We start from the raw sequence: 25,389 nt of genomic DNA, 5'->3' as shown, positions 1-25,389 counted from the left end.
AAATGGGGATATAATACTCATCAAACCTATAACACTGTGTTATTAAGATAACCAGTGTGACAGGAAAAGCTTTATAAATAGGAAACATATCATCTTAAAGGCTTAAGTTGCAAAATACCTTTTGGAAGGTAACTTTTTACAATATTGAGAGCCATAAAACTGTTCATATCCATTGACCTAGACATCCCACTCCCAGAATATATCCTATTAAGAGGGGTTTCCACCCTTTTTCTATCAGTCCACCCAGAATGTTCCCATGGATAGCACATTCCTAGATTAGAAGCTGAAGCTTATTTGAGTTAGGATGTAGATTATGTACAATTCCCATTTCTTTGCCATTCAAGAAGACACATCCCAGTGAAGGATGCTGCTCTAGGTGTTGTTTGGATTAAGTAAATAATTCACCAAATGCAGCAGATCACTGATTAATAAATTGTTTGCAAGTTTTGCAACCCATCAAGACACAGCAGTGTCTTGGCATTCAAGTTAAAAACTGCCATCCTTATGAAATAACAAGAGAATTTTACAAATGACTAAACATATGAGTTGGCCAGTAATGATAGTAATATCACTGCCTCTTCACAAAGGTCCTGTGAAGTGGACAGAAGGGATTTATACTTTCTGATCTCTACGTGGAGCCATGGTTTTATAGCCACACTAAATTGATGGGCAGCAGGACATGGTAGACAGAGCACTGCTTGGGGATCATGTAAGACTGAGCCACTGACATTTTCTGGCTGTGACACTTTGGGCATGTCATTTCAACTCCCTTAGTCCCTCTTTACTCAGACTCGTTCTAGAGTTGTTGCATGGTTCAGCTAGGGTATTGGATATCGATACATTGTGAGATGTAAACACTGTTCAAAGGTGACCTGTCTCACAGTGTGCTGACTCTGTCCCTGAGTTGGGACCAATATTTCAGGTCCAAAAAGTGGGCTTTCCTTTAGCCTTAGATTAAGCAACACTCTAGGATTCCTAGTTGGTCTTCATAGTAGCATACATAAGATAAAGGATAAACCACAATCATAGCAAGGCAAAATAAATATTTATTAGAAATCATGAAAGCATTTCTTCAATGGCACTAAAATGTTCTTACTCTATTTATGACTTCTTAATTAAACACAGAGTTTCACACGCACACACACTAAGAACAAGTATGTGAATTAAAATTGACAAGGATCAGGCACATTCAATGAGAACAAGCTGATAATTCTATGTTTGGAACCAAGATCACAGTATAAACATGTAAATCAATGTAAAACTCAAGTATGGCTTACAGGCCAGGAGACGGCCCATCCACCTGGGCCCCGCCCAGAGCAAAAGGACACAGTTAAACCAGGCCTTGAGGAAGGAAAGGAACTTCAATAATACCGGGCTCTCTCAGGCAGGAGCCTTCTGAGAGCTTAATTACTTCACAGTACAATCTCGTACACCTTCTGCTACATCCCAGAGAGGAAGGTAAGCAGCATTTTTATTCCAGGTGCAGACATCACATAATGTCTAGAATAATAGATTCCTCCTGAGGCAGTTTAGCCAAAGGAAAGCTCCCAGCCAAAACCATTATCCGAGCATGGGGGATTCCATCCCTGGAAAAATGCCTATCCCTTAAATTACTGAAATGTAAATCCTGAAGTTTTAAGAAGTCCTGATATGCCGGTGGATTCGGTGTGATGTGGTGTGTGTATGTGTGCGTGTGTGTGTGGTTTGTGCACACCTATGTGCACACTTGAGTTTTAAACCTGTCCTAGGGAACACTGGGACAATGTAGACTGTCAACATGAATCATCTGAGCAAAATCCCTTTGCCCCATGATGTAATATATGTGGCAACCACAAAGGCAGGCTCAAATTTACTGAATAACTATGTTGAAACTGCTGGGAGAAACTTGTGGCCCAGGAGTCAGAGCACTCTGGCTCCAGCGGTCCTGATGTGACTTCCCGCATGGCTGTATGGCTTTAAGCAAGTCCACTTTCTTTTCTGGTCTTTAGTTTCCAGGTATAAAATAAGGGAACTGATTCTTTCAAACCAATGATCTTTGACTCATTGCTTCCTTTCGCCTTGGTAAACCTACCCAGGCTCAGATGACCTTGGCTGAAAGTCTTTCAGGGGTGAATATGGTACAGAAAATGCCCCTGCCAACAAATTCCATCCAGATTCACAGATAACAGCTCTTTCAGATGAGTGAGAGGACCAAGATCCCATTATTGATTTCCATTCACCTCACCCCGCAGCCTTTGTTCAAGTGGGAAATGGAGAGCTGTGCAACTTCATCCATTCCTATCCAAATCAAAACAATCCTGGAATTCCCAGATCATGGCACCATGGATCCCAGTGGCTGCCCTTCAGACCAGGACATCTGCTGTGGATATACACAAGTAGGGAACTCCAGACACAGGATGCTGACCTCCAGGCTAAAAGGACCTCACAGTCCATCTGACTGTGATCCTTAACAACATGCCTAATGAGTTCTGCTTAAACATCTTCAATATCTGGAGCATTTGCTAGACTGGAGGGAAATCTTTGTCCTTGAAATTTCCTTTGGCACTGTTTCTGCCCATCTGGAACACAGGTGCTCCTCCTGCCTCCAGGACAACCCTTCTCCCTCAATCATCTGTTGCCAGAGAACATACCTCATCCCTGCTACCCCTGCTCACACCAGAGCTTGATCTGAGCACCACAGCTTAGAGCCCTGGTCAGCTTCAGCTGGGAGTACAGGGGCTGCAGCGAAGTGTGCAGGTCTCGGGCTCGTCCTAGACCCACCCCACCTCTCCCAGTCCCAGCTCGTCAGGGACACAAAGGCCAAGTGTCCACTCACCCAGGGAAGCTGGCACACAGAGCAGCCCAGAGTGGAGAAAAGGGCCCAGAGTGGCCCAGAGTGCTTGGCTCACACTCCTCAGTTTGCCTCAAGTCAGTTTCACTAGCCAATTGCCAAGTTGTCTAAAAGGCCAAATTTATTTTTATGCCCTTTAAAATTCAAACTCGTGGTTAATACCTTGATAATCCCACCTCCAGAAACTCTCACATGAATCCTTTGACCGGATTCCTAAGGCAGAGCAGATTTTATGGTTGTTTAAGTTCCAGTAATCCGGAAGAAGTCTCCCATCCCCACTTCACCTCTGCCTCAGACTGACTCTGCGTAATTTCAGGGGGAGAAAAATTAGAGGATGAGGCTCTAAAAAGAAGCCCTATGTTTTGGCAAACACTCCTTTCTCACACTCCCTCTCTTCAGCCTCAAAATTCACAGTTAACAAAAACATTTAATACCAGAGCATTCTGGGTATTTTGTTAAATTCCTCCAATGAGAAGTACTGATATAGAATAGTAACCTCTGAGATTTAAGACCATGGAAACAGAGCAGCTGCTATTTCTATATCGGAAGAAGCCCCGCTCCCAACTGGGAGGCATGCATGATGGCAGGGCCAGAATGAGGACAAGAGCCAAGCTCTTCCACCCAGGTCACAGCAGCCCACACAGGCCCTGCTTGGCACGTCTCATGTGGACTTTTGTGTGTGTAAAGAAAAGCCTTTTGTCCCTGCTCTGGCCACGTGGAGGCCAAGTATATAATACTTATATCCAGCCCCAAATCCCCAAATCTGTTTCTCAGCTTTTAAAATCACATACTTCATCTGAAGTAACTTTCATTCAAAACTGAAATGTTTTTTCTCTATTGAAAATAAAAACCCTGTGTTAATTACTCTACTAAAAATGCCTCTTAGTTTGAGACAGTTCGAGCGTTGGGGTACCAAGGCACTCATTCCAAGGGTAGTTTCCTGTTCCCTGAAGGGTCCAGAAGGGCATTTCCATAGCTCAGTCCCTTCGACCCTCAGGACGTCCGACTTAGTTCAGTCCTGTTTGTTCTGGGATGGGATGGGATCAAGAATCGCTTAAATTCAGGAGACCCAGTCACAGTAAGGGAGACAGTGGAAAGTGAGGGCTGGGGCTGGGGGCTGTCAAGGAGATGTTGGCAGGAAGGAAGTTCTGCTCCTCAGGCCTCTGCCCCTTCCCCGCCACCCCTTTCTCCCAGCCAAGCTGTCCTGCAGTTGGTGAGCCCAGACCTTCGCCCTGGACTTCAAGGACTCCTAGCCATGGGTTTACACAAACCCTTTGCTGAGTAAAAAAAAATAAATAATCCAGGGTGTTTCCCATTCAAGCAGACTGACAGCTGCCTCTTAGCTCAGCAACCACTTGGCATGAGGTTGCTTTCCACTTCTGGGCATGCAGTGCAAGGCCACATTCTGCTGTAGGCCCTTAGCACCGGAGTCCAGGACCCAGACTGCAGCGTCAGACAGCCCAGGCTCACACCAGCTCTGGATTTTGCTTCTACACCGAAGTTTCCGGAAACTCATCTATTTCATCAAACGCGTTGAGGGTGGTTTTGCTGTTGCTTCTGGAAGAATCTTGGATTTTGCTGAAATCTGCTTTCAAAACAAAACAAAACACCAAAACCACTATTTTAGAAAGGTGGTGCTCTGTAATGTGGGATTCCATGTCTAGCACACCACCTCATTCTTTTATCCCCACCTGATTATTAAAAGTTATTCCTACCAGGGATATAAAATGTCACAGCTGAAAGGGACCTGAGAACCCATTTAATTCAACCTCCTATTTTGCAGATGGGGAAAATCAGGGCCCTCAGACACAGTTTGCCCATGGTCAGACAGGCATGGTCAGCACACTTTGAGACAGCAACAGTACCTGTCCGCCTCACAGGCCCCGGGTCTTCATTGAGAAAGGAGACATGTGTTTTCCATTCAGTCCACTTCACCTCATTGATCCTGCAAGTGTGATAATCATTCTCACTACTTCTCAACTGCACCTCATTTAAATGCAAACAACTAGCATGACATTTGGAGTGTTCTAAACAGCTCCCCTTCTTTCCATCCCAGGGATCTAGGACTCCCACCTCACATGGTCATTCAGCAGTTTTGGGGTTTAAAACTCCCCATCTTCCCAGACCTCAGGGATCAGTCCCCTCCCAGTGTGTGGGGCCCAGAAACTCAGAGAGGTGTCAAGGGGACATTTTCAGACAGCAACGGCTGTGCCTTACTGCTGAGAGGCAGTCCATGGGGAAGGAGGGGAAGAGGGCCGAGGCTGAGATGTGACAGTGTGAGGATTAAACTTGTAGAAGTTTAGAAGCTTAAGGTTAAACTAGAGTTAAGGTTGTACTAGGAGAATGCAGTTAGGGTTCAGACCCCAATAAGAGTGGGCAGAGTCTAAGGTGCTAGATTGCAACTGAGGCAATGGTTTGGCTGAAGTTCACATTCAGGGAGCAGCTCTAGAATGAGGGTGTGAACATTAGAGATATTCGTCAGGGTAAGCGTTATAGAGCTGGAAACGGTGGTTTTCACAGCGTGGGACTTTCAGTCAGAGAAGCTGGGCACGGTGAGGTATACATGGAAGGCATCCATAAGGTCAGGCAGTCAGCCAGAGGATAAAGTAGACTCATCATCAGAAAAGTTGGTCATGGCACGTGCAGGTACTTTTTAAAAACCAAAAAGCTTGATATCTGTCCCAAGTAGCTGTCTCACTCTCCAGTCACCCATGACAAACATGGCTCAGGTCCCCTGGTGTTCCATGAACCCACACAGGCTAGAGAAAAGGACAAGAGACTGCTGGGTTGGCAAATCTTTCCTAAATAAGAGAGTGGACCGGGAGAGGCCACAGAGGCAGCTGCACGGGCAGAGAAGGGAACGGCCACCAGCAGTCTCCTTCCCTCTCCCTGCAGAAACTGGAGAAGCTTTGTCCCAGCGCTAGCAACCACATAGGAGCAAATTCCATGTTCTAAGGAGGCCAGAACCGACTGCAGGTGTGGTTTGGGAAACAAAGGACAGCACCATTTCTCTAACATTCACTGACTCCTCTCTCTTCAGCCCCCCAAAGACACCCACCAAGGGGCCCCTTTCCCTTTGTTACCGCAAACACAGCCGGAAATCTTCCTCTGCTACTTTACATAGCTCTCCCATCCGGAATCTGCTCCTCAGCCATTCTGGTAACATCTTCTCAAACTCCAAAATCGTCCTGGCTCTCTGGGGACATACATGAGCCTAAGCACATCAATGAGAAGCCGGCCCAGGAACACAGCTCTGTATGAGTGTGCAGACACCCCCCCACACACACATGCACACACACACATACACACACACACCACCAAACAGACAGCTTCATCTCCAAGTGGAAGCTTAATGCACAGATCCGAAGGGTCCAGCTAATCTACAGAATTCAAAAATGAAAAACCAGTAAGTTAGGAAAAAGTATTCAAATTACTTTAAACACAACATAAACACTGTTTCTGGAAGTCCAGGAGCTTCCTAACTGAAAATGTTAGGATCCTGGGATCCCACGGGGAAGAGAGGTGCTGACATCATGTAATCTTACCTGCATGCCAGGCTTGGAATCCCCTCACCGTTTAACTATCAATAATTTGTCAGATCTCTCCCGAATGGAATCAACAATCCAATTAAGAAGGCCCTAATAATTAGAAACTTCCTCATGACAAAGCAAAGCTTTTCTCCCTGTCATTGCCCATATACCTCAGTTCTGCCATCTGGGGCCACAAAAGGAAGCTGTCCCTTCACAAGTAGCTCCTCAGATACCTGAAGAAACTCTTACCTTTTTCAGCCCTAGTCCCAATACCATTTCTTGTGAGGCACAGTTTCCAAGTCCTCTCCTAAGCCTGGTAACCCGCTCTGGACCATCCTGTGGGTCACTGTCCTCAGTGTGTAAGACCACCAGCATGTAAGGAATGTTGCAGCCAGGATGGAGGAGTGCAGAATTGTCACCTCCATTGTCCTATGCCGTATACTCCTCTTAATGCAATCAAAGGTCATATTTCAACATCCACACATCACACCAGACTCTGAGCAGATCATGCCTGTAAGCCTGAGTTTTTCTCAGCTGTGCTGCTGTCCAGTCATACTGCCCGGACCCTAGACTAAGATCTCCCCAAACCTGGCCAACCACAGGGAGCTGATGCAGATTCCCAGGCCCCACTCCAGGTCTCTGGTACAGACAGCTATCCATACAACGTGCTGAATGGAGTCCCCAGGAAGACCCTCATAGCAGGGGCCCCGCCAGGCTCACCTGTAGACGCCAGATGCGCTCACTCTCCTTGGAGACATTCTCCACGGTTTCTCCCATCAGGGCGATGAGCATGTTGAGGAGGAGGACGAAGGTGAGGATGACATAAGTGATAAGCAGGAACAGAAAGAGGATGGGGTACTTGGAGTTCTGCTGTATGTTCAGGTCACCCAGACCAATGGTGAGCTTGAAGAGTTCCAGAACGGCATCACTGAAGCTGCCGTAGGAGCTGCAGTCCTTATTGTCACTGGGACACTTCTCAATCAGCGAGGCCAGGGCTGGGAGGACAGAAGAGGGTGTTCTCCTCTGGTGCTCTGGCTGCTTAATTACCCAACAAGCTCCTGCACACTTGCATGTACACACACGCCCCTCCCCCACACACCCTGCAGGCCTACAGCCTCAGCCTCTCTGCTTATTTAAATTTCACCTCCCGCCTCACTCAGCTCCTAGAAGCTTCCTCAGGCTGCTTCTCTTGCCATGACCTCCTGTTAAAAACTCTTCCTGCCTAACAAAGCCCACACTCTTCTCTCCTTCCTCTACTCTGCCATTCAGCCCTTGATCACTCCCAGCCTTGCAGAGTTGCAATCTATAATTTCTGTGTGTCCCGCTTTGGGCTCCCAGCTTCCTGTAGCCTGGGTCATCTCCTCCAAGACTGTAAGGTCCTGAGTCTCTTCCTCACGCTCTGTAGGGAGATCCCCTGGCCAAGAAGACTGGGGTCTCTTTCCTCTCTTCTTTCCAACACACCATAGCAGTGGCTTATTGCTAAATGGATAGACAGGTGGATGGATGGATGGATGGTCAAATTAATGAGTGAGTAAATGCATGGATGAATAAACAGGCAAGTGAAGGAGCAAATAAATAAACACACTGTGGCCCAGCAAAGGTACCAGAAGATGTGAATGTCTGCCTAATTTCAAATGCCAATGATCATGGCTGGGGATGAGGGGTGGGGTAGAGGGATGGGGAGATGAGAAAATTCAATGATACCTCTCTATGCAGAAGCTAGAAATAAAATCAGGTTGTACAAATGAAGAGACTTGAAGAGGGGGCTCCCCATCCCCAGTCCCCAGGAGAGCAGAGGCCCTCACAGATATACCTGAACCAAACCGCAAGTAACATGATGTGGGGAGCCAAAGGAGCTTACCTCAATGCATTAATTTACTCCTATTTTTCAAAGACCATCAGTCACATTGCTGCAGACTCTACCTTCCCTGTCTGTAAAATGGGGCCAACACCACCTACCAATCCTCTCTCAGGTTGCGGGGGCCACGTACGATGCTGGATGTGAATGCGGGAGGCACACCCCACAGTGTGGATGGACAAGAGTGACAGGTCTGATTCTAAGCCTCAGTTACCTTACGACCAGGGAAGATGACTCCCCCTTGGTCAAGATATTGAGAGAAATAAAAAGACTATGCCTGGAAAATGCTAAGCACGGCATGTGCTCCGCTGGTAGGTGACATGACTTGCTGAGGCTGCTGGGGACGCTGTCATTTTGACATCTGTATAAAGTGCCTTACGAATGTGGCAGTTCCTATTATCTATAAATAAATTACCTACTCCAAATCCAAGTAAGAACACGATATATACAAACAAGAACTTCAGAACATCATGCAAAATGACCTATAAAGGGAGAAACATGATTTAAGGGTAAGATTTGAGTACATATTCACTAGACCCTGATCTCCTTACTGCTTCCCACCCTCCTCCAACCCCCGCCCTGACCACGCCTTCCCCCAGACCATCCTCCCTTCCCCTAGCAAACCCTTCTGATGCCCCAAGGCTCCGCTCTGGGTCCCATCTCCTCCAAGAAGCCTTCCCTTCCGTTCCTGCTCTCCTCCCTCCCCCTTCCGGCACACAGTCTGTGCCTGTCCCTGGTGATTCACTCTGTACGTGAGCACCTCTTTTCATAGTGTCTCGTGTCAGAAACCCTCACGCTTCCTGGGGGCAGTGGTGTGCTGGGGCCTGACGTCAGCTCATTAGAGCTGACGGTTACATTCTTATCAATTTTGGCTGTTAAACAGAACCATTATGAAAAATTAAATCAAGTAAACTTATAATTAAAGTAAATTATAGTAAAAACAAAGATAATACATATTCAAAACTCATCACTCACTTTACAATTATCTACATGACTAAGATTATTTACGTCACTGGCAGCCATACTGTGTAACTACTATATCTTGCATTACTGAGCATCTCTTCCTGACTCTGTGTTTAACTCCATCATCCTGGCAGCTGGAAATCAGCCGTGCTAGGATTTACACTATGGGAATCGGTGAATGGGACAAATCACAGACTCATGATTTTGCTAGACCTAGATTTGTCTAGATCTAGATTTAAGATGGCAATAGAGATGATGGTAAGGCAGATTAAAATTTAAAATGTGTCCTATCTGTAGCTGTTGTATCATGAATAAAACAGTAACATTCATGAAGTAGTCTTCCAATATTTGAGAACTATTATTCAAGTCAGCGAGTAAGTAGTTCACACCATTGACAAGCAAGGGAAGTTCTCATAAGGCTGCGCTGTTTCACTTTCATCTTACTCCTTGAAGAAAACATCAACCGATATTGACATATCTGTCACTTGCAACCATAAATGGGCAGCAGATACAGGAGTCCAAGAAAAATCAACAAATGCTTCTGGCTATGTGGAATTTAAATAAAGGCCGTTATATAGTTTATTATTTGTAAGTATCCTTTGGGCGATAAACTTGTTAAAGACTTACCAGCACACCACAGCCTGGGGGTGAGATTCCTTCCCAGGGCCCAACAAGCCCGGGTGTTTCAAGGTCTAGACTCTTAAAGCCTGGCCACAAGCAAAGGGAGACAGTGGCGTTTGGGAGGGAGAGAAGCAGGCTTCTCTCCCAACCTGCTTCCCCATTGGAAAAATGGACATTCTCTAAGGACTCCCCATCTCCCCAACACAGATGCCTGTGTATCTGTGATGCTCACGATCCCCCAACGCACCTTCTGGATCATGACGCTGTACATGCCCATGGACTGGAATCCCCGCGTGTAGTAGAGCATGTTTGCCCAGCCCAAGGCCATGGCCAGCACGAGGCAGGCGAGGTACTCTTTGTAGGCAAACAAGTACAAGAAGACAGACAGTATCACAAGCACAGCTTGGACAAAACTGTTCAGGAGACACAGGAGACAAGGGCCTTACTTACTTCTCAGCATCCAGGGAGACATTCCAACCCCAATCTCCCTTCCACCCCCGAACTGGCACCCTGAAGGGTAATGCGGAAGAGACAGGTAAGGTTGCCCCAGACCCTCTCGACTCGAACATCCAGCCTTGCAGATGGCATCAGCAGACATGTGTCAGAGCCAACAGCAGGTGGACTGCAGCCGGCAGGGACTTTTTAAAAATACAGATCCTGAGGACTCAAGGAGATTCTGGTTCAGAAGCCCATATATCTTAACTGACACATGTGATTTCTGATGCCCACATAGATCAGGGAACCGCTGGAGTAGACTAAGGGAGGTAAGTGAGTGATTGCATTTTTAACAAAAATGATGAAAGCTAGCAACGTCTATACTTAAAAGCCAATCATTACAAAAGTCTTTTAACAACTATAATATGTGCTAAATGATAGCTCTGTTGAACATATTGGTTGCAGAACAATATGAATGTACTTAACACCATTGAACTGTACGCTTAAAATGGTTAAGATGGCAACTTTTAGGTTATATATATTTTACCACCATTATAATTTTTAAAGTACAACATATAAAAAACACACAGGACCAGCATCAACTCCTAAACATCACTACATCATCAGTGATGCAGACATCTAGATAAAAAGCTCCATTGCTTAGAACATCAGACAGTCTCCATGATTATAAAATATCCAATGAGTTAAAGTTAGGACACAGGCAACCTTGCTTTTCATGTGCAGTGAAAAGCAAATGATTGGGTGATCGATGCATTCTAGACTGAAGTGAGGAAGCACGATGTATCCCTCGTTAACAAAACACCTAAGAAGCTGAAAAGCAGGGCAATGCATTGGTGCCTTTTGTCTGCACTAAAGCCAGTGGCTGGATAAACAAATGCTTCGCTGGAATTCTCATATTTTCTCAAAGGTGGAAGACTCCCATGAGGGAGATATCATGGGGTCCATCTACTCACTGCAGTATCTGGGCACCCCACTTGCCCACAGGAATGAAGAATTCCATTTATGCCTCTAGAAGGCAGGTGCATACATAATAAACACCTAGGTATTTGGAAACATTGGGCCAACATTTAAGGTCCTATAGACCCAGCTTCCCAAATACTCTGAGGTAGGACTTTGGTGGGATCTGCAGAGCTGAAGACCCCAACGTACTTCGTTCCACACTGCAAGTCCTATTTCCTTTGAATGGCAGCAATGTTGAATCAGCCTCTGTTCCTTGAGAGACAGGTGTCCCATAAGCCTCTGATGTCAACTCGTGACCTCATTCAGAGAGGCTGCTGAGCTGGGCTTCCTGGCCCCATGGTAGCCACCCCTGCTCTAGCATAAGGTGAAGATGATGGGGTGGCTGGGGCTGGCTTTGCCACCACCGAGGCTTGGTGTGACCTTGAGTAACTCATTTCCCTGCTCTGGGCTTTGGTTTTTGTGCCTATGGATGAGACTTGATGATTTCTCTAGTGCTTTCCAGCCCCGATCTGCCAGAGTCCAAGATGGCAACCTCTAGACCCCACAAAACTAGGAGGAACTGGCCCATCTCTTCCTAAAGAAGTAAACCACTACGAAGCCTCCTCCTGCCTTCTCTGCCACACCTGCCAGGGTGGAGACAGTCATCACTGCAACCTGATGGTGGGCACTGTGTAGGCTCTTCTGGTCCTCTCCATGGGTGTCCATGGGATTCTCTCACTAGAAGGGAGAGGAGGTGCCTGGCCACGAGAGTATGGCCAAATGACTGGGACATGGTGACATGGGAGGGTGGTTCCAGAGGACACAGCAGCCACCATACAGGACTTCGGCCCTGCCTGTGCAGTGGTGACCAAATGGGACAGACCTACTTACAAGACAAAGTGAAACCAGGCATCAGAGAGAATGGACTGCAGATCTGAGGGTCTCAGCAGGAAGATCGCGATGCCCTGAGGCCAAAAAGGAAAGAAAAGCTGCACCCTCTGCATGCCTCTCACTGGAGGATCTGAGGAAGGCAGTGTTTCCTCAGGACTGAGACTCGGTGAAGGGGAGGGCATGAAGGCCAAGCCAGAGCCCAGGTGAGAAATACAGAAGGGGACATATGCCCAGGAGCAGAGGCATCCCAGGGTAGGAGTGGCTGCACCCCCAAATCCTCTCACATCTCTCACTCCCCCCGCCTTATCCTCACCCAGACCCTGCAAAGCAGCACAGTCACACAATTCCCTGCCATTCCCCAGACACAGCCTAGCTTCTAAAGCCAAAAACAAGAAACAACAGGTGTTGGTGAGGATGTGGGGAAAAAGGAACCCTCTTGCACTGTTGGTGGGAGTGCAAACTGGCGCAGCCACTGTGGAAAACAGTGTGGAGTTTCCTCAAAAAGTTAAAAACAGAAATATCATATGATCCAGTAATCGCACTACTGGGTATCTACCCAAACAATACAAAAACACAAAATCAAAAAAAGATACATGCACCCTTATATTTATTGCAGCATTATTTATAATAGCCAAACTACGGAAGCAGCCCAAGTGTCCCCTGATAGATGAACGAATAAGGAAGATGGGACATATATACGATGTAATATTACTCAGCCATAAAAAAGAATGAAATTTTGCCATTTTCAGTGACATGGGTGGGGCTAAAGAGCATTATGCTAAGTGATATAAGTTAGAGAAAAACAAATGCCATATGATTTCACTTACATGTGAAATTTAAGAAACGAAACAAATGAGCAAAGTGAAAAAATAGAGTCAAAGCAAGAAACAGACTCTTAACTATGGAGAACAAACTGATGGTGGCCAGAGGGGAGGAGGGTAGGGTCTGGGGGAAACTAGGTAAAGGGGATTATGAGTACACTTGTGATGAGTACTGAGTCTTGTACAGAACTGCTGAATCACTATATTGTACAAAGGAAACTAATATAACACTGTAAGTTAACTACACTAGAATTAAAATTAAAATTTTAATTAAAAGAAAAGACAAAAAAAGTTATGGATTAGCTCTCCTGCCTCTGAGCCTTTTAATGCTGTTCCCCCTGCCCACTCTGTAATGACCTGCTCTCCAATGCCCTCATGCCAAATCCCGCCCTTGCAGACTAAATACCACCTCTGCTTCCATGCCTTCCCTCCCTGTCCTGTCCCCAGATAAAAGACATCTCTCAGGGCGCCTGGGTGGCTCAGTGGGTTAAGCCTCTGCCTTCGGCTCGGGTCATGATCTCAGGATCCTGGGATCGAGCCCCACATCGGGCTCTCTGCTCTTCGGGGAGCCTGCTTCCTCCTTTCTCTCTACCTGCCTCTCTGCCTACTTGTGATCTCTGTCTGTCAAATAAATAAATAAAATCTTAAAAAAAAAAAGTTAAAAAAAAAAAGTCATCTCTCTTCCTCTGAGTGCTGGTCTGAACCCCACATAGGGCCCTTTACATCATCCATTTTAGGATCCAGATGTTTGTGCCTATCTGAAATCCCCCACAAGACTGTGAGTTTAAAGAGGACAAACTCCCTCTCTCCTTCTCACCTCCCCCAGGGCTCCACATATAGAAGGTGTTCAAAATATACCTGTTGATTCATCGGTTGGATGGTTGACAAAGGACTGATTGATAAATCCAGATGAAGGGCTGGGTCAGTGAGAGAAGTGACTGAATTTGTGGATGGACGGACAGGAGGATGGGTCACTGAGTGGCTGGGAGGGTAGATGGCTGATAGAGGGATAGAGGGGTGGATAGATAAAGTAGGTGGGACAGGCCTGCCTAAGAAACTAATTTTGGATCTACAAAATCTAGTGCTCGCTTCAGCAGCACATATACTAAAATTGGATCTACAAAATCTAAAGCTTAGAAAGGAAGTACTCCCCAGAACCCCCCTCCCCATAGTCAGGCAGAGCAGGGTGGATCAAAGCCAGGCCTGTGGTCACTCTGCCTGCCTTGCAAAGGGCTTAGTGGGCCACTCACCTCTTTCACAGAAATGCACATGGCCCAGATGAGCACGAACATCCTTCCTAACAGCTGCAGCCACCCCATCTTGTGCGTCAGGGCCAAGGGGTGTGGGAGGGCCTGGGAAGAAGGGAAGGAATGGATGGGTGCAAGGCGGGGAGTGAGGAAGGCCCCTCTGGGTGTAGGGTTCACACACACATGCCAAGACCACTAGTTGAGCTGGAGGCCAACACGAAGCCCAAGCTCGGTACAATGAGAGAGAAAGAATGGCAGCTCTGTGCCCCTGTCCCCACCCACAGTGGGACCCAGAACTCTATAGTCCAATCCATGCTAATGACCCCTCACACCTCATGGCATTTGTTCTTTCCAGAACCCATTCATATCCAGACACTTAGAGGACACTCAAAGCTAAAACTCTGCCCCGTGTAATGAATGGGAAATTGAGGCCCAGAGTGGGGGAATTCCCCCCCCATTTCTGTGACCCTCATGTCAGAAACACCCAATTAGCTCTAGATTTAGGTGGAGCCTGGGTCTTCCAACCCTCCAGATTTCCCCACAATCGCTGAGGACCAGAGACATATTCAATTCCCTAGAAGCTGTGAAGGATGACAACTGGGGAACGCCATGCAAATGTCTTGGTCATTCTGGGCCTCAGTTTCCTCATCTGCACATGGGACTCTCCAAGCTCTTGGAGCTCTGACCACCCCACCCGCCTCCCTCCAGGGGCCCACGTACCTCCTCTTCCCGGGGGCGGTAATAGGAGACTAGAGTCAGGGTGATGTTGTAGAAGAAATAAAAGCAGAATGACAAGAAGAACATGTACTTGGCAAACTTCTTCCACTTCATATGCAGCAGTGTGTGCAAGGGCTCCAGGGTCAGCATCTCATGCCGGTTCTGGGGGTAGAACACCACCCCCACTTTCAAAGGGCCCTCGTTCCAAAGGGAGCTCTGAGTCAGCACCACCCCTGGCAGAAGGGGCCAATCATTCTGTCCCATGGGCCGGTTTGGCTGGAAATGTGGGGAGAGTCATTTCTGGCTCCTCCAGCTCCTTCCCAGTGCCCCCAGGCAGCAGCCAAACCCCACAGGAGCTGGGCTTCCAGTGGGAGGACCCACTGCTCAGTGGGGAGCAAGAGGCACAAGGGGGAAGGGCCGTGACTGGAACCAACTTGGCCCCTTCACTGTGTAACCTTAGGAAAACCCCCAACACTCCCAGGGCCTCGATTTCCTCATCCATAAAACTGAAATCAACTAAACTGCCCTACCAACCAGCAGGCTGTGAGGGTTCAGGGAGACCCCAGACAAGGCAGGTTCCAGTAAGCATGGCTCTTGGTAACATGGGGATGATGAAGGTCTAATCTGCTGCCTCAATCCCGCTCCCCACCCCCAAAGCTGAAAACCACTCACTGCTGATCCTCTCACTTCCCCTCCAGCTTCAGTGATCTCCGCCCCAGCCCTTGCCTCCTCCAGGAAGGCCTCCCTGACTGCTGCAGCTGTGCCTTCTCTGTGGGTAGGGGGGATTATAGAACCATTAGGGAAGAGAAGGAGAAACAAGATGGAGAAGATCAACACCAATCATCCCACCCGCCATCTCACACTGCCCAGGATTCTGTGGCCAGGAGACACCCACCACAGAAGTTTATAAAGCAAGGTTAGCTAGGAACAAGTAAACACAGCACCAGCCCTAGCCCTGCCCTTTCTGTGTTGACTCTCCCCACTGAGGTAAAGAACTGGAGGACTACAGACACGTCCAGCTAGTGCCCTAGGTCTTCCCATTGTGGCCTGAGGCCCAGCCCCTCGTCCCCAGCCCTCCCCCAGCCCTCCCCCAGCCCTCCTGAGAGACCCACATCAAGGTTGGTGTTGTAGACAATGATTTCCAGCACTGAGTTGTCTGTCGTAGTGTCCACGTTGGTGAGGTCGTAGAGTGAGGATGACACAGGCCCGTATGCCCAGTCCGTGAACTTCCTGGACAGACTCCGGAGTGGCTTTTCCTTGATCTCACGACTGAGGATATACTTCAAGATCTGGGGACAGAAAGAGGAACAGCCATTGAACAGGGCTGGGAAGATGTTCCCACCTGGATGGATTGAGTCCCCCCTCTGCACCTGCCACCATAAGCCCTGAGCTCGGCTTCCACTGCAGAATCCGTGTGAACCTCACTGCTCTGCCTAGCTCACCAGGTACTGAGAATACAAGGGACAAAAGATGCGGAGGCCCTTTGCAGGGTGCAGAAAGCTGCACAGTAAGATCGTAAAACCTTGTACCAGTTGGGGACTCCATTCAGTGAAGCATCTGAGAACTGACAATTTGAGAAATAATTTCTATTTGACCTGGATGGGAGAAGAAACTAGAAGTTTTTCCAGCTTCCCTAGCCTACCCTCAGTCAAGACCATTCCAGCTGAGGTTCACTGTGGGCCATACAAGATGCCAGCCTGGCAGATAGGCCTGAGAAATCCACTCTCCAGGTGACCCTCAAACTCTGGTGCACAGTAGAGTCACTTAGGGACACTCGACAATCCCACACCACTGACAAATTCAGTCCAAAGCTCTGCAGGTGGGACCCAGATATCTATGTTTTGTAAAGCTCCATAGGCAGTTCCAAAGTGCAGGCAAAGTGGAGAACCACTGCTCTCCAGCTCACTCCTTTCCAAAACTGGGGCTGGAGCTTCCTGGGGCACCAAATGAAGACCAAGGAAGAGGGTTCTGTTGGGGAGAAGAGTGTCAGAGCCCTGGTTTCACACCACCCAGTGGGTTTCTCATCTCATCTCCTATGGGAGCCTTGTCCTCACAATCCAGGCAGAGAGCCTCCAGACACATGGCCAGTCTCCCTATCCTGGGCCCCAGCCTCAAAGAGCCCCAAGGAACAGGGTCTGTGTCTAAGCATCTCTGCACCCTCCACTTCCAGCATAGTGGCCAACTTGGGCAGCATCCAGAAAGGTTTTCCAAAGAACACTGAATGAAGAAGAGAGAGGGCCAGGAACGGGGGAGTCACCTCCTCAGGACTGGCCACGGGGGAGCACATTATCCTCTAGAGAGTCAAAAGGTCATGGGGCCACGCTCCAAGCACCACAGCACATGCCACGGCAGCTATCAGGAAGCTCCACTTGCAACCCTAATCTGACTGTCTTCAAAGTCCCCCACAAACTGTGTTCCTGGGGGAGGGTAGGAGACGGTAGGGAGGGTGGGAAGGCACACAATTTCTCCTTTGTCAAAGCCAATCTCCAACCCTTCCTGCCCCCACAAGAGAATGAAAAGGTCCCTTGTGGGCCCCAGCCCTGACCACTGACACTGGGCCCAAGGCCCTCAAGGCCCCCGCCTCCCCTGTCAGCTGCCCTGAGGCGGGCACAGCTGTGATTATTCAATAGCCCCCTGTACCCACCCAGTCCTCTCACAGCCTCCCAGGAGCCTCAGTCCACTCCTAGGGCTTGGACACATGGATGCTGAAGAGCAAGCTACTCCGGGCCTTGCCCTCAGGCCCACCTGAGTCCTGACCTTGATCTCAGACTGAGCTGTGACTCCAGGCACCCACAGCGATGGGAGCCCGCCTCAACCCAAGTCTTCACCAAGGTTAAGCCTTGAGCTCCTCAGCCACTCCACACAGGGCACAAAGGGCCACAAACAACCACACTTTCTGCTGGGGACCTGGCTCAGAGTTTCACCATGACAGACAGAGATTGGTCTCTCCAGACTCAGGCAGCTCACTGGCTCTGGATGCAGAGCCGGCATTCTGGGACTCCTAGCCTCCTGAAATAGGCTGAAGGCCCTGAGGGTCTTCAGACATAGCCTCGGCTTGTGTGCCTGCCTCACCACACAGGAATCCTCAGCCGCAAAGCCTTTGAGGTCCCACGTCACCACAGCCTTCAAGTTCCTCCACTCTGACCCCAGATGGGAGTCCCAGAGCAGGGCATAGAAACACAGAGTGTCAGGGACTAAAATCCAGAGGGGGCCCCCATGTGCCATATTTCTGTGTGGTCACTCAGAACAAACCCACCCCAGGCCACAAATGTACTTCCTAGACTTCAGGCTGACCTTTCCCAGGCCAAGGTACAATTTCTGGGGTCCCCAGAAAGGCCAAAGCCCTGGCCAGGAGCCTCCCTGCCCTCCTTCCTGCCCCCCTCAAGGCCCCACCTCGGCTTTGCCCATCTTGGCAGCCAGCTGCAGTGGCGTGAGCCCGTCCTTGTTGTGCATGGTCTCCAGCTCCCACGTGCCGCTCCTTAGCAGGATCATGTCGTACATGCGCTTCACAAAGTCGTTCTGTGTCTTGAAGTCCTCAGCCACGGTCACCAACGCGTGTAGGATGTTGTTTCCCCGTGAGTCCTGCGAGGTGATGTCAGTCTGCTCATTCTCCATCAGGAGCTGCACAATCTCAGGCTGGTTGGTACACGCCGCCAGAGCCAGTGGGGTCTCGCCTGGGGCAGTAGGGAGCATTGGACCTCAGTTTTCTCCTAGACCTGCCCAGTTTCCCCAAGCCCTAGGACCAAGGCCCACATCCTCAGTAGGACTGACACCCGAGCTTCCCTGTAATTCCCCCCACCTTCTGCCTTGTATGGGGAGAGTGGGGAGACCAAAGCTGGATCACTACCATTACCTCCTAACTGATCTCCCTACTTCCATCCCAGGCCTCCACCACTATACTCAGCATAGCAGCCAGACTGATCCTAGTGACACAAAAGACTTACCTCACCCATAAAAAAAGCCCGGGTTCCAGCAAAAGCCCACGGGCCCTGCATGTTCAGACATCACCTCCTCTCTTACCCCCACTCACTCTTCTCTGGCCACAGTGGCCTTCTTCCTTTTCCTAGAACGTGCCAAGGCATTTTTCCTACCTCGGGGCCTTTGCACAGGCTGTCCCCCTCACTTGTAGTACTGTTTCTCAGCATCTGCCTTGGGCATCTCCACACCTCTACCAAGTCTTCGCTCAAACATCACCTTTTTAATGAGTCACCCTAACTGCACTATTTAAAATTGAAATCCACTTCCCTGCCCTGGAACTCCTGACCCCCTTTCCCTGCCTTGTTTTTAATATTTTCATAGCACTTATCATTTTCTAACATACTACATAGTGTTATTTATTGTGTTTATTATTGATCATTTTCCTCCAGTCTAGAACATAAGTTCCATGAGGATAGAAATCTTTGTTTCGTTCACTGATACATTTCAAACACCTAGAATGGTGCCCGGTGTGTGTAGTAAGTGATCAATAAATGTTTTTTAAGAAAAGAGAAGGCAGGTGACTCATACGTGGTCACACAGCAAGCCTGGGATGGAACTAGGACTGGCCAAGAGGTCTCCAACTGTTTCCCTTTCAATCTACCTCCTGTTCCCTCTCTTCATCCCACCTGACAGACATTTCCCAACACTGGTTCCAACAGGGTCTAATGTTGGACAATGGACTGGACAAGACCCTGTCCTCATGGCTGCTCAGACCCAGCTAGTCCTACAGATAAAAACCAACCAACCAAACAAAAAACCACCCAGAAGAGAAAACAGGTCAGTGGTTGCAGCCAAGGGCTGGAGTGGGAAAAGGGGTTGACAAATTTGTGGGGGCAAAGTTTCTGGTGTGAAGGGACTATTTATACCCTGCCCTCATGGTGGTGGATAGTCAACTGTATACATTTGTGGGGCTGAAAAGAACTATCCACTAAAACGGGTGAATTTCTAAATTATATATCTAAATTATGCATTACAATCTTTTTTTCTACCCAGAGTATCCTAACCCCAATTCCTTTTGAACTCCCTAATTTGTCATTCAGGGAATCTTCCTCTCTGACTCTTGACTGCGTGTTTGCAGTCCTGGAAAGCACTGGGTGCAGGGGCAGAGGCAAAGTTGAGTCTGCCTACGTGGATGCCCACTCGCGCCCCCTCCCCCAGTTCAGAAGGCTCTATCCCAGCGGCCTCCCCGGCACTGTCCCTCTGGGCCTGGGGCGGGTCCACATGTCCACGTGCTGAGCGGCCAGGAACCGGCAGTGGGGGCTCCAGGCCAGCCCGCTAGCGCCTACTGGGACGGGGCGGGGGAGGGTCGGGAAGGCCAGGCGGGGAGGGGGGCAGCACCCACCAAAGTAGAAGCCCTCGTGCAGGTACTTGGGGTTGAAGAAGACCCCCCTGGCGTGGGCGTTGACGTCGGCGCCCGCCGCAATGAGCAGCGCGGTGATGTCTCCTTGCCGCCGCTCGATGGCGATGTTCAGTGCCGTCTGCCCTGCGAACGGAGCAGGGAGGAAGGGAGAGGGGCGCTCAGCGGCTGGGCCCTGGGGGACAGACCCTCCCTGGCTCCCGAACTCCCCGCCGAGCCACAGCAAAATACTAGCTGCTTTCCTGCTCCATGCTCCGGTGAGACTTCAGTGCTACCATACTGGGAGTCGCAAGGGCTGGGGGACCTGGGGCGGGGCGGGGCGAATCGAGACTGCTTAAGCCAGGTTAGAACTTTATCCTAAGTGCGGTGGGGAGTCACAAGTCATTGAAGCAGGCAAGGGACACGACCAGAGTTTTGAGTTTTGCGCACGTGTATTTTCGGATCACTCTGGATGCAAAATTGGAGAATGCATTAGAAGGAGCCCAGACTTGGCAGGAACTGCCACTTCAGTGGAGAAAGAGATGATGAGGGCCCGAGACCCACAGGAGAAAGAATCCTCAGAATGGCCTGTCGGGGCTGGGAAAGAAGGGATGACTGGCCTAGGAGCTGGGAGAGTGGCGCCACAATGACTGAGCAACAGAACAGGAGAAAGCGGCAGGAAGGGGCTGGAGGGACATTAACCCAGCTGGTGGAGTCTGTGGACTCTCCAGATGGAAGGCTGGGGGAGGGGATAGGTTTAGGAATGTCCCACCAGAAATAGCATTTTCCAAAGAGCTGCCACCATTCCATATACAAAAATAAATTCCTGGTGGATTAAAGAAGTAGGCGTTTAAAAAAAACAAAAATTCATTGATAACTAATCTTTTCATAAGGAAGAACTTCTTAAGCAAAATCCAAAAATGCAGAAACAACCACAAAGAAAAAACTAACATGTCGGCTCACAAAGAAAAAAATTTAAGGTTTCTGTAATTCAAAAGACATCGTAAAGAAAGTTGAAAGGCAAGTGATAGGCTAGGGAAAATATCTGAGACATAAATAAAGAGACAGTAGGTTTTTTAAAGTTCCTAATATATTAAGACCACTTACAAATCAACAGACAAACAGCTTAAAAGAAAACTGAGAAAAAATTAACAAACACCTCACAGAGAAGAAAATACACATGGCCAATAACAAAAGTGAAACATGATTGGAATCACTGATAATTGAGAAAATGAAGTTAGAATCTAGCAAGTTAACACTTTTCTACTTTTCACTGACTAGATTGGCAAAACAAAACAAAACAAAACAAAAAACAAAGCAGAACCAAACAAACAAAAAAGATAATTTCCAGTATTAGTGAAAGGTAAGAGAATGAGGGAATGAATACTTTGTATTTCAAGGAGAATAAACTAGTATCTTTTGGAAGCAAATCTGACAATTATCATTACAAATTTTAACGTGCATTCCTTTGAACACAGAAAATCCAATTCAAAGTATTTTCCTAAAACGTGTGCACTGAGCATGGGGTCATAGGCAGAATATGTACTATGATATTTTCATAGTGAAAAATTGAAGAATGAATATATATATATCAATGGGGGAATACAGAAATTAGCCACAAGATAGCCACACTCAGACTAGGCAGGTAAAAAGGAGGCAGACTTGCATATTCTGGGATGAGAAGATGTCTAAGGCATAGAGTTAAAAAAAAAATGCAAGGTGTAGAACAATGCAAACAGTACACTATTGTTCTATGTTAAATAGGTACATGAATAAACAAACATGTTTCTATGTTCACATACACACATGTGTAAAAAGCCTAGGAAAGTCCTCAAGGTCTACACAACATAATTATTTCTAGAGAGGAGAGTGGAAAAACGGGCAAAGGCTTTTTTTTTTTTTTAACTTAATTAAATACTTGAATTTTTTTTATGTTCTAAGGGTATTTATTTATTTTTAAATTTTAAAAAAGATTTTATTTATCTATTTATTTATTTATTTAGAGTGTGTGCAGGGGGAGGGGCAGAGGGAGAGAGAGACTCTCCAGCAGACTCCCTGCTGAGCACAGAGCCCAATGTGGGACTTGATCTCATGACCCTGAGGTCAAGACCTGAGCAGACATCAGTTGCTTAACTGACTGAGCCACCTAGGAGTGCCTCAATGGGATTTTAAAATCTGGAAATGTAGGTCCTTCAGGTCTGGAAAATTTTTTTGTATTACTCTTTTGACCATGGACTCCCTTCCATTTTCTCTATTCTGTATTTCTTCTTTTGGGCTTCGTAGGTAGATCTTTTGCTTTCCTTATTTTTTTTTTTCTCTCCTCTTTTGCATACCTTTATTTATTTATTTATTGCCTTTCTCAAAGGTTTCCTTGACTATATCTTCCAAACCCTCCTGTTGGCTACTTTATTTCTGCTGCCATATTTTCTTTCTTTTTATTTGAATGTTTTACAATGAAACTCTATTTGTGTGTTATTTATGTAATTAAAAATAATTATGAATTGCAATGATGGATATAAAATCATTCATTATATTAATCTCAAATGCATGTTTAAAATTTTTAATAATAATTTTTAGTTGAACACATTGCTTTAAAAAAGGCAAATTTCTGAAGGCCTTTAACAAAATGTTAAAAATAATATTTTAAATAAGTTGCTTTTGGATCCTCTTAGCAGGATCCAAATAAGTTGCTTTTGGATCCTCTTAGCAGCATAGGAAGGAAATATTAGCCCCTGACAGATGAAGGAACAAGACTCAGAAAGGCAAAGTAACGTGCCCAAAGTGAGGAAAAATGACTCCCACTCCCCATGGTGCTGTAGCCCCTCAGCCCCCAGTGGCGGGGAGCACCCACCCAGACACTGGAGGGAAGGTACGAGCAAATACCATCAGAGGGAAGAATGGGGAGCCGGTTTCTGAGAAGACAGAAATAAATGGCTCCTCCTACCATGCAGAGAGAGTGCTCACAGCCCCCAACAAGGCCACCAGCAAAAGACAAAGTCATGAAAGAAGGAAGTGATAAAGGAAGGCTAAGAAAGAAATAAGGAATTGCAGCCAGGACAGCAACGCCTTAATAGTAACCTTCATTTATTCACTCATTCTAAAAACATTTATTAAGGACCTCTTATATGAGACCCCAAGGGGCCCAGGGAATTCACTATGGGCAAGACAGACTCCATCCCTGGCCTCAAGGGGAACATGCTTCTAGAAAGAGTTATAAGTGTCTATATACTGACAAGAAGAAAGAAGGGGAGAGAGAGGGACTGAAAAGGGGGAAGAATCAAGACAGGCAAGTTTGAGACACTGACCTAAAACTCCTTGGCTAAGGACTAGTATCAGCTCCCTAGTGACAGGCTGAGAACATTATACACAGCTCATCTAGTTTCTCTCTTTGCTTTGGCTACCAGGGAGCTCGGTGTGCAGTTCAGCACTCAGCTGTAGCCGTCTTCCCTGGATTCCCTCTCTTCCAATGAACAGTGTTAGTTTTCACAATCCTTTACTTTTTCTTGAATATAGAAAAAATGCTTGTGAAAGTCTGGAGTATAAATAAATAAATTTACATTTAAAAATGACCTTTTTCCCATGAGAAAAGTTGAGGGCCCAAGCTAGACCATCCCCTGCAAAGAGCAATGTTCAGCTCCCCTTGGCATGTCAGCAATATAGCATCTGGTCATTCCTGAGCTCATCATGTTTGCACCTTATTAGAGATGAACAGGATGTTTACTGAGTCCAAAAACTCCAGTGAGTGCATACCTTACTGATTATTCACAACAGATTTGCTGGGCAGGGAAACATTATCCCAGATTTGGTCCTCTGCCCCTTTCTAGTCCACTTAACAGAGAAGCCACAAAATTGAGACCCAAATGGGGCAGTAGTGATAATGATGATGGTGAGACTGACAGTGACCATGTATGGGCCTCGCCCAGCTATCTGACAGCATCTCTGGCCTGCTTCCCATTGCCCTGATAGGCCAAACTCGTTCCCATCTCGGGCTTCAGCCCTTGCCATGCTCCCAGTCTTCCTCATCATGCCAGCCTCAGGTCAAATGTTCCCTCCCTGCTGACCCACTCTAAAGTTGCCCATACCCAGTCACTTCAGATCATTTTCCTAGTGTTTTCCATCTAAAATTACTTTATTTAAAGCAGTAGCCTACATCTGTCTTGTTCATCACTGCACCCAGTGCTGAAAACAAGGCCTGCCTGGCATGTGGTGAGCACTCGAACCTCTCTACAGAATCAAGGATGGAGGCGGGGAGGGCCTGCTATGTGGTACTGAAGCACGCTTCGTGCTTTGGGTCCACAGTGACAGTGGGGGACTCCGCATGGCTTGCACCCCCTGTCCACATGGCACCTCCTACAGGTAACATACCCTCGTAGGCCTCCTCTGTGTATGCAGCATTGATGAACCTGTCCAGGATGTCATTCTCCTCCGTGAAAGCCAGCAGGATCCGCACAATCTCCTTGGTGTTGGGGTTGATGTTTAACAAGGCCTTCATCAGGCAGGTCTTCCCCGTGTCAGAGGCCGTCAGCTTGTGCATGAGGAAGTCTGCAGGCAGGGTCATGGGGTGAACTGCGGGAGGGGCCCCGGCTGCCCCTATGCCTCCCAGCCCTGAGCACGGGAGGCCAGGGTGTGGGGGCTGCAGTCTCAGATCTTGAGACACCCATGCCGTGGCCTCCACTGGCCTCCTGGAGCCGGTGCTACCTGCTCCCCTCCTCCCTCTCCAACTTTTCCCCCCTTGAGGCCCCCGAAAGCCTTATGTGAGGCCTTTTGCTCTCTACCTTCTGCACCTGCTACCTTGGAGGGGGCAATCTCACCCACTGCATGCCTTCCCACTGTCCTCCTCAGTGCTGACACCCGAAATCTCCAGCCTGCCACCTCCTGGCAGCCTACAAATAAAGCTTTTCACCTCCCTCTAACAAGCTATTCCCCAGTCCCCCAGACAAAGTGGGCCCCACCAGCCAGCAAGTCACCAAAGGCACTACCCGGGACTCCTCCCTTTCTCTCACTCCCTTTGTCCTTGGTTCCAGATGGTTCCCCTGCTGAGGAGCTGGTCACCTTCCCCCAGGCCTGCTGCTGTGATCCCAGCATTGCCTGAATAGTGCCCTTCTCCAGTTTTACACCTGCCCTCCATGCAGTAGCCAGGCATGACCTTCACCTGTCTAAGTCCTTCTGTGGCTCCCCATTGCCCTCAGAGTCAGGTTCAAA

At 47.9% G+C, this 25,389-nt stretch overlaps 1 protein-coding gene across 2 annotated transcripts in view; it reads right to left on the bottom strand.

The window, feature by feature from the left end:
- Nucleotides 1–1,027: 1,027 nt before the first annotated feature.
- The window catches only part of TRPV3 (transient receptor potential cation channel subfamily V member 3), a gene marked incomplete at both ends in the record, with an annotated part of 31,795 nt that continues 7,433 nt past the window's right edge, over nt 1,028–25,389 (bottom strand). The window contains 13 exons of one of the 2 annotated variants that reach the window (XM_080826956.1): nt 1,028–4,415; nt 4,696–4,775; nt 5,914–6,026; nt 7,081–7,355; nt 8,634–8,700; nt 10,050–10,215; nt 12,089–12,162; nt 14,160–14,261; nt 14,877–15,035; nt 15,986–16,162; nt 18,267–18,547; nt 20,194–20,334; nt 24,553–24,729. In XM_080826956.1, coding sequence (XP_080683082.1) covers nt 4,321–4,415; nt 4,696–4,775; nt 5,914–6,026; nt 7,081–7,355; nt 8,634–8,700; nt 10,050–10,215; nt 12,089–12,162; nt 14,160–14,261; nt 14,877–15,035; nt 15,986–16,162; nt 18,267–18,547; nt 20,194–20,334; nt 24,553–24,729 — 1,907 coding nt within the window. Of the gene's footprint in view, nt 4,419–4,695; nt 4,776–5,913; nt 6,027–7,080; nt 7,356–8,633; nt 8,701–10,049; nt 10,216–12,088; nt 12,163–14,159; nt 14,262–14,876; nt 15,036–15,985; nt 16,163–18,266; nt 18,548–20,193; nt 20,335–24,552; nt 24,730–25,389 lie in introns of both variants that reach the window. The other variant, XM_080826957.1, reaches the window with a different exon arrangement.

Source organism: Martes martes (genome assembly GCF_963455335.1).
Source record: "Martes martes genome assembly, chromosome: 16".
Classification (NCBI taxonomy): Eukaryota; Metazoa; Chordata; class Mammalia; order Carnivora; family Mustelidae; genus Martes; species Martes martes.
The sequence above is the reverse complement of the archived record's forward strand: the minus strand, read 5'-3'. Positions and strand labels throughout refer to the sequence as shown.